Here is an 8,522-nt window from a genome sequence, read left to right on the forward strand (position 1 = left end):
CCATCAGTTGTCAATATACATAGTATTTGTATTATTTGAAGCCAGACTGAGTGGATATCACTAAACACCATCAGTTGTCAATAAACATAGTACTTGTATTATTTGAAGCCAGACTGAGTGGATATCACTAAACACCATCAGTTGTCAATAAACATAGTATTTGTATTATTTGAAGCCAGACTGAGTGGATATCACTAAACACCATCAGTTGTTAATATACATAGTATTTGTATTATTTGAAGCCAGACTGAGTGGATATCACTAAACACCATCAGTTGTCGATAAACACAGTATTTGTATTATTTGAAGCCAGACTGAGTGGATATCACTAAACACCATCAGTTGTCAATATACATGGATACTTATGTGAAGCCAGAGTGGGTAGATATAACTAAATATCTCCTTGAGCAAAAGAAAAACTAGTGACCAAATTTAAATCTATTTTCAATAAAATACTAATCAAAACCACACTTCAAAAGGCTGATTATGACTTGTTTAGACATTAAGAACCTTAAAAAGATACGAAACTTTTGTTCATAAGTTGCATTTACCAAAAAAATGTTGTTTATTGAAGATATGATTTCCAAGATTTCTGAAGTGGAGACATCACTGGAGAGTTGATTTTCTTCTTGCGTGACTAGAGCAGGAAATATGCTATCTACTAGAGATACCTACGAAACCATGAAATAAAACATGCAAGTTACAGCTACACAAGATACTTCACCATACAAAAAAACCTGAGAGTAAAAACAATGCATTAATAAACACATTCACTTAAAAATTGATAATAAAAGTCATTACCAACAACAATGTTGAACACAACAAAAAAATCAAAATGTTATAACATTATGACTTTTAAAATATTCATAAAATATAAATGTAGGTATATTTAAATCTCAAATAATCAAAAGAGAAGTTCTAATGCAGATACAAGGTAAAATGGAACAAAGGTGAGTCTGTTTGAAATAACCTATAGAAAATGTTTTCTAAAGTGTACCTAACATAAACTGACAACAAAGGTAAATCTATGTCTGTAACAACCAATAAATTACTTGTTTTAAGGTGGCTATAAGGAACAAGAATGTGCTTTAGATTCAAATAAATGCTACTCAAAAGCCCTAATAGTAAAATTTTGCAGAAAGTGCAAGACTTAACACAGATTGATGAAATACCATTATAAAAGACTTAAGATATTAGTATAAAACTACAGGATATAATAGATGATGTTCACATGATATTGCAGAAAGAAACTGATGTCATAATAGATGGTGGTTTGAAAGTTTATAGTAGTTGTTAAGATTGCAAAGGAGAGAGTGTTGAAGAGAAATAACAGTGATGAAAAAAGTAAAATAGGGTTTTAAAAGGAAGGATAGTGCAAATCTTACGCAGCATATCCAAATCTTAGTTGAAATATAATTAAATGTAAATTCATGAAGTAGTGAGAGAGAGAGAGAGAAAAAAAAATCACAGCCATAATACAAATATACAACACTGGGGCACAAATCATAAGGTGGGCCACTATGTAATGTGCCCTGGTTTTTAGAAGTAGTAGCAGAAGTAAGACCCAAATTTTGTTGGGGTACACCATCTATCCAGTATAACCTCAACTTTGCTAGCCTCACGTGTTTAAGTAAAGTTAAAAAAAAAAAAGAAAGCAAACATGGAAATTAAATTAAAAAATAACAAAAACACAGCAAGAAATAATAGAATACATTATATCAATGGGGAGACAGCAAAACTGTCCTTGAGGTTAGCATTCCAACCCCCAATATGATGTTTGGACATAAATACCAAGATGTTAAAGTATTACTATACTAAGCCTAACAAATATTATAAGTATAGCTCTCATCCTCCACCTTTCCAAGCAACTATCTGGATCTTCAACAGTTCTAAAGTCATCCACACAGTATAAGGTCTTATATAGGGAAGGTGATATAATTACCACTACATTAATCTCCTTATACAAGATATGAATCTCCAATTAGTAATTCCAATTATTCCCCTACAAGAAATTTTAGAAATTATTTTTCATTGAGCATATTATCATTTTCTTTAAATCACTATTTTCAAATTTGCATAAATATTTAATTAAAGTTTTCTCCTCAAATCTATTAAAAATCAATTTATGTACTAATATATTAATATTAGATATTAAGAACTGTACATTACTACAAATTCTACAATACCTAAGAAGCTGTGAGTGTATAATGCTCTGTATGGCATTTATTGGTACATTACTGTTTGTAGAGGGAGCCCAAAAATTTGAAATGTAAAATCACTTCTTTTATCATGAATATTAATATTACAATGATTATTAATGATCTTAATGTTTAAATCTAAATAATGTACTTCAGTATTTGATATAAAAGTTTTCTCAATCTGTACAACTGTAGGATAAATGTTACCTACATTACATAATAACCTACTTTCTGATTTGTGGCCCAGTGTTGGATGTTTGTATTTTCTCTCTCTCTCTCTCTTTTATGAATTTATGAATAAATAAATAAACTTTCAAATATCTCACTACATCTCTAAAAAAGTGTAGAAATGTGATCCATAAATGTTGAAGTGTTAAGTCAATGAAAGGAGAAAAATAACGTATGAAAGATTTAGCTTTACATTTATTAAAATCATGTGTCACTGATCTTACTTCTCTATAGAAAACATCCAAATGAGTCAGTTTCTCAGAAGCACATTTTCCTCTCTGCTGTAAGACTAGCTGGATAGCATCCCCCAACAACTTTCCGTACCTATGAAATACAAATGTATGAAGGGGAAACAAAGGTGAAAATAATTCATAAAATTTCTATGTGAAACCTATAAGCATGGTTACCATAATTTAAAAAAAAAAAAACACTGTTCTCAAACTTCTTAAAATTGTTGTTAACTTTTATGTTCAATACAACAAATCTTAGTGCATGTATGTTGTGTGTGCAAAACCGTGATAAGAACAGAATGTGTATCTTTGCTAAAAACTATTTTTACTCTTAATATAGTAGCACAATGCATCTGAAAAGAAATTATAAAAACTACTCTATAGCAACATACATTTTTGTAGCTTGATTACTCATTATCAATTCAAAAAGTGTTTTGTTTCTTAAATGCATCCAATAAAAAACTCCTATTATACTATCAACATTAATCATATCACAGTCAAAGACTTTCTTTAGGGGTGATATGGAAATGCAGTCACATCACTTTATTCATTATCACATTTCATTTTTTGTTACAGACAGTGCTATCTTTAATCTATTTCCAAACAGAAAATGTGATCTTACCTTTACATATTAGCCTAGTTTAAAGAAAGTGCATTTGTGCTATTTTATGTTTATTTATTTTAATTAACTAAGCTATCAACATTAAAGATAAATATAATAGAGAAAACACTGGAGTATCAAAATTCACAAAAATTAAAATGACTTTAAATTAGAAAAAAAAAGTCAGTTACAAAAAAATTCCATAGAGATATTTATCCATCCATTCAATCAACACCCCCCCCCTGGTGGCAGATTTCACTGTACCAGCATGGGAGGTAAAAACATTATTATAAAATAGTGGAAATGTATAATGTTAACATGATGCTTGTACATTATCAACCACTTACGAATGTTATTAAACTTCGCAATACTAACAAAAGTGTTATTTTTAATGAAAAACAAATACCTTATAAACTATCTATCAAAGTAAATGTTTTTTCCAATTTTGTACTGAATCCAAGTTTTCACAAGGATTATCTCAATACCTGTCCTAAACTAATTTTCTGTACATACCTGATTAGCAAGAGCAAAGATTTGAAATCTTCAGTCTTGCAAACTTAAAAATCTACAAATCAATGTGTTTCTTTCAAAAGTTCTTAATTATTGATATTTTGGAAAATGACTTGTATAATTAAGACAAAATAAATATAAAAAAAACATTTTTGTTTGTTGTATAAAAGAACAAATCTAATATTTTATCTCTGTCTTCAGTTTTCCATGTTACTTACTGTGAATGTAGGTTTCTCAAGGACATTGCTGCAATTAACTTTTCAGCATGTTCACAAAGCAGCATCGGTGTCACCATGGGAGTTTCTCTCACAGTAACTGTTGATAACTGAAATATATTACAACAAACACTTTGACATTCATCAGGATTATTAATTAACACTTTTGCTATGGGCATCTTTTTCTGCACATGTAATGAGGTTTTTGAGTTACATTCAAAATGTAATGAAACTACTTTATCATCATAGTATATGAATAAACTTGGCATAAAAACTTAGCTAATAACCCAAATTTTAATATTATATAAGAGTTAAATTCTTAATTTTACAAGGCAATATACAAAGAATCTTGAATTTCCCCTAGTGTGAGAATTGTGACATTTGCTCTCTAGGTACTTCTTCTTCTCTAATTTACTTACCACCACTCCAACAAGTATGAAATTTAATATAAATTACTCATTATAATGTTGTCATGGCTCAGGCAAAGCATAATGTTTACAGGCATCAATTGCATTTGGTACATAAAATAGAAAATTTCTTGTCACACCCACCTATCACATCCTCTCTTTCAGAAATTGCCAATAGTTCTCTGATATTTAATACTATATTATTTATAACCAATAGAAAGCCAAGGTTTTAATCTATCAAATGATGTACTATATCACAATTTCTTAACAGAGAATTATCTACTTCACTCCCAGTTGAAAATTTTTTTCCCATGGGAAACACACCAATGAGCTTAGTTTGAAAGTCAGAAAAATTGTGATAGTTATGGAACATTGTCTGCTTTTTGCATGCTATTATTCTGTGTTCTTCAGTGCATTATTTAATTAAATAAAAAATTATTTAATGCAGTAGTACTATTAGTATAAAACTTTAAGGCAACAGCAAAAAAACAAAAAAAAAACACCAGAAGTCCCAGGTAAGTACTTTATTTCTTGTTTTTCACGTGTATTCTTTAATTATTACTATAAAAGTAACTAAAATACAAAAATTAGAAACCTTTTAGGTTAGATGAAGTTAGATTAGATAAAATAATAATATTAAAAAAATGTTCACAAGATATGTTTGTGAGCAACTCGCGAGTAGCCATGCATAATGTAATTCTATATGCTAACGTAAGCTCCTTGTTTGCTAAGTGATTGACAATTTTTATGGTGAGAATGTCAGTTTAGACACAGTTCAAAAGGCAACAAAACAATAAAATTCATGTATGAATAGATATCTACTGTTATGAAATATAATCTATTTAGGATAAACAAATGTAGTTTCATGTTACAATCTGAAATCATTCTAGAAAGAAAAAAAAGGGTAATTTAGATCTATTTCAAATATTCTTTTGATTGTTACAAGGTTGGTCAAATTGACCAACCTCTTATAGAGTTAGGGTAGAGAAAATAACACATAGAATATACAGTTAGGAGGTCTTAGAACATATCAAAACGAAATTGGAGATTTTTCAAATGAAGAAAAGTATTTCTAATCTTCACATGAAAATCACTTTGTACTCAGAGCTGTCAATAAATTGACTCAATACATTAATGGAGAAAATACTCCATTAAAAATTCTGATTTTTTTTCTATAAATGACTCCTAATGATTACAGAAAGCTTGCAAAATTTCGTGAAGATACACAAAGCATATTAGATGTTATAGTATGAAAACTCTAAGGGTAAATTTTTACATTGAATCAGCCAAGCTCATAGCAAGAGAGTTAATACTGTTTGAGACACAGACTAAAATTTCAAGTTTTCTAACGAATTTAGAAAAAAAAAGAACAAAAAACATCTTTAGCTTCATTTCTTAAAACATAAAATATACGTTACAGTTTAAAATTCTTGTTTGAGCAAGATGAGTACTGAAAAATAATTAGTGAATTTTCAACTAAAACTAATACAAAACAGGAACTAAATATAAATGTCAAACTATCAAGTGTTTATCATTACCTCCAGTAAGTGGTTACTTTACCAAAGTATACAGTCGTAATGTTTATGAACATGACTTCTATTATAAATTGTATATCCTGAGGCATCAACCTTCCTTCTTTTATGTTTATTATAAAGTAATAATGTTCCTCAAAGTTTCTACATTTGATCATTCACATGTAATTACCTTTCCTTCAAGTGATATGCAAAATAACATTTTCTTTATTGTTACAGAAAGTAAAAGATTAGTGTTATAATTACCCTTTCCCAGAGTCCAATCCCTTTAAAAAATGTTAACAGCAGCTCATGGGCTCTCATCTTATCTTCCAATTGGTGAAGAAGAATCAAAGAAGTAGAAGATGAACCAAATGCTTCTGTTATGGAACAAAACATCATCATTTTCTTTTAACAAAGGGAAACAGATGTTTAGAACATTAGGTTTTCGTTTAAGTCAGTGTGTTATATTAATATTTTCCAAAACATTGTTTACAACAAAATTTTTCATATAACAATTTCAATTTGTCATAATGAAAAGGTAATGCCATCTTAAATACTATATCTCAATATGCCCTTACTCACACTATCTTCTTCAACTAATGGTTTTCCACAGATTCTCTTGAGAATATGCCTAATGCTTAAGCTTACCTGCAGGAATGGACTCAGCCCAACGAGGGTCAGAAGCTGGGTAATCGTCTATCAACATCTGACTCACTAATGCTACTGTGACATCCAGATAAGAGTCAGTTTCCACAGCAGGCAGTGGAGATGGTGGAAACATTTCATCAATTATTGCTTGGCTCTTTGCCTAAGTCAAAGGAATTAATGACCAACTACAATTATAAAGTTTTAGCATACTCAAATATTTGATTTTGCAGACTTTTTAAAATTTATTTTACTCATGGTTAGCAAACATAATAACTCAATATGAACATAAGAAAAAATGCTCAGAAACTGTGGAAGTGGTAGGTCAATTATGTAGTCCACTATCATAAGATAATATACAACTAAAATTGATTTATGTAAAACCAAACACCAAATCAGGCAAAATTATTTATTATGCTTACCAAAATCTGAACATTTATGCTCATAACCTATCCCTTTATTTACTAAATGGTAAATTCTTTCTCCACTTTTAGTGTATCTAACACGATGACCAAATCAACAATGCTAAAAGCAAATCAAAATGTAAAAATATATATTTAAGTCTGTGTGTAATAGACACACACACACACACACACACACAATTTACATTAAATTTTATGGCAGTTTTTTTTCAGTATTTACCATTTATAATTTTTATTCTTAGGAAGTTTCCTTTCCATTTTTGACAAAAATGCTCATTTGCTATTAAACACCCACCTAAACATTTTCAATGATGAGAAAAGTCCTCTAAAATATATAATAATTTTTAAACTTTATTAATTAGAAAGATATTTGTTTCAGAAATTTGTCCCAAAGATACACAAGACATGCTTATATTAGTCATCACTAATACACTAGAGGGAAGTCAGCTAATTAACAGCACCTAATGCCATAGTTGAGTAGTATAATTTGAATTTCACTCTTACAACACACCTATGGCCCCAATGTGCAGAGTGCAATTTTGCAGCAATAAGGACCATGGGCATCAGATTTACAGTCCATTATGCCAATCACTAGGCCACTAATAAGAAAGATGCTTAATAATACAAAACAATTAGGCTAAACTTTCATCATATCTACCTTAAATTACTCATCATTTATGAAGAAAGCAAATTAAAAAACAATTCCTGAAATTGTATTAACCCTATTGCCAAGGGTATCCTTTATTGCACACGATGCAATGTTTTAGTGTCTTACATTCAAAATTTTATTACACTTCATTTTGTTTATGTTATACCAATTAATATAGCATACAATCTTAGCTAATAATACATATTTTAATAGTATACAAGTTTTACGTTCTTAATTCTACAAGGCAATATTAAAAAGAATCCTGAATTTCCCTTAGTGTGACACATGACACATTTTCTCTATATTATCCATCACCCCTTCAAAAGTACAAAATTAAACATAAATTACTCACTATAAAATTGTAATTGCTCAGACAAACCATAATTTTCATAGCCTTCAATTTTGTTTGATTACAGAGATATCAAATAGAAAATCAGACCCCTACTGCCACATCTTTTTCAGGATTTGTTAATAATTCTCTCTTACGTTTAATTATATACTACCTATAACCAATAGAAAGCCAAGGTTTTCATCTGTCAAATGACGTATTCTATAACATTATGTACTGAACAGATAATCGTCAATTTCTCTCTGAGAACAAGCTCCGTTCCCATGGGATAACTAACGACTAGCTTGGATGAATTTGTAATGGCTCTTGTTGCATAGTTAAAAAGCCAGAAAAATTTTGGGAGTTAGGGGAAATTGTCTACTTTTTGCATGTTATTAGTCTATGTTCTTTGGTGCATTATTTAATTAACAATTGACAGCAAAAAAAAAGATTGGGTAAGTACTCTATTTCTTGTTTTTCATATTTATTATTTATTTATTGTTATAAATGTAACTAAAATGCAAAAATATGGATCTTTTAAGGTTAGTTAAGATTAGATTAGGTAAAATAAATAA

The 8,522-nt window shown here is 29.4% G+C and overlaps 1 protein-coding gene across 1 annotated transcript in view; it reads right to left on the reverse strand.

The window, feature by feature from the left end:
- Positions 1 to 8,522, reverse strand: part of LOC106461123 (nuclear pore complex protein Nup133-like) — a 57,485-nt gene that overhangs the window by 14,098 nt on the left and 34,865 nt on the right. The window contains exons 17-21 of the mRNA XM_022388001.1: positions 6,552 to 6,711; positions 6,168 to 6,280; positions 3,986 to 4,092; positions 2,651 to 2,750; positions 552 to 671 (exon numbers count right to left, since the gene is read on the reverse strand). Of these exons, the coding sequence (XP_022243709.1) occupies positions 552 to 671; positions 2,651 to 2,750; positions 3,986 to 4,092; positions 6,168 to 6,280; positions 6,552 to 6,711 (600 nt within the window). The remainder of the gene's footprint in view (positions 1 to 551; positions 672 to 2,650; positions 2,751 to 3,985; positions 4,093 to 6,167; positions 6,281 to 6,551; positions 6,712 to 8,522) is intronic.

This window comes from Limulus polyphemus, unplaced genomic scaffold (genome assembly GCF_000517525.1).
Source record: "Limulus polyphemus unplaced genomic scaffold, Limulus_polyphemus-2.1.2 Scaffold901, whole genome shotgun sequence".
In the NCBI taxonomy this organism is placed as follows: domain Eukaryota; kingdom Metazoa; phylum Arthropoda; class Merostomata; order Xiphosura; family Limulidae; genus Limulus; species Limulus polyphemus.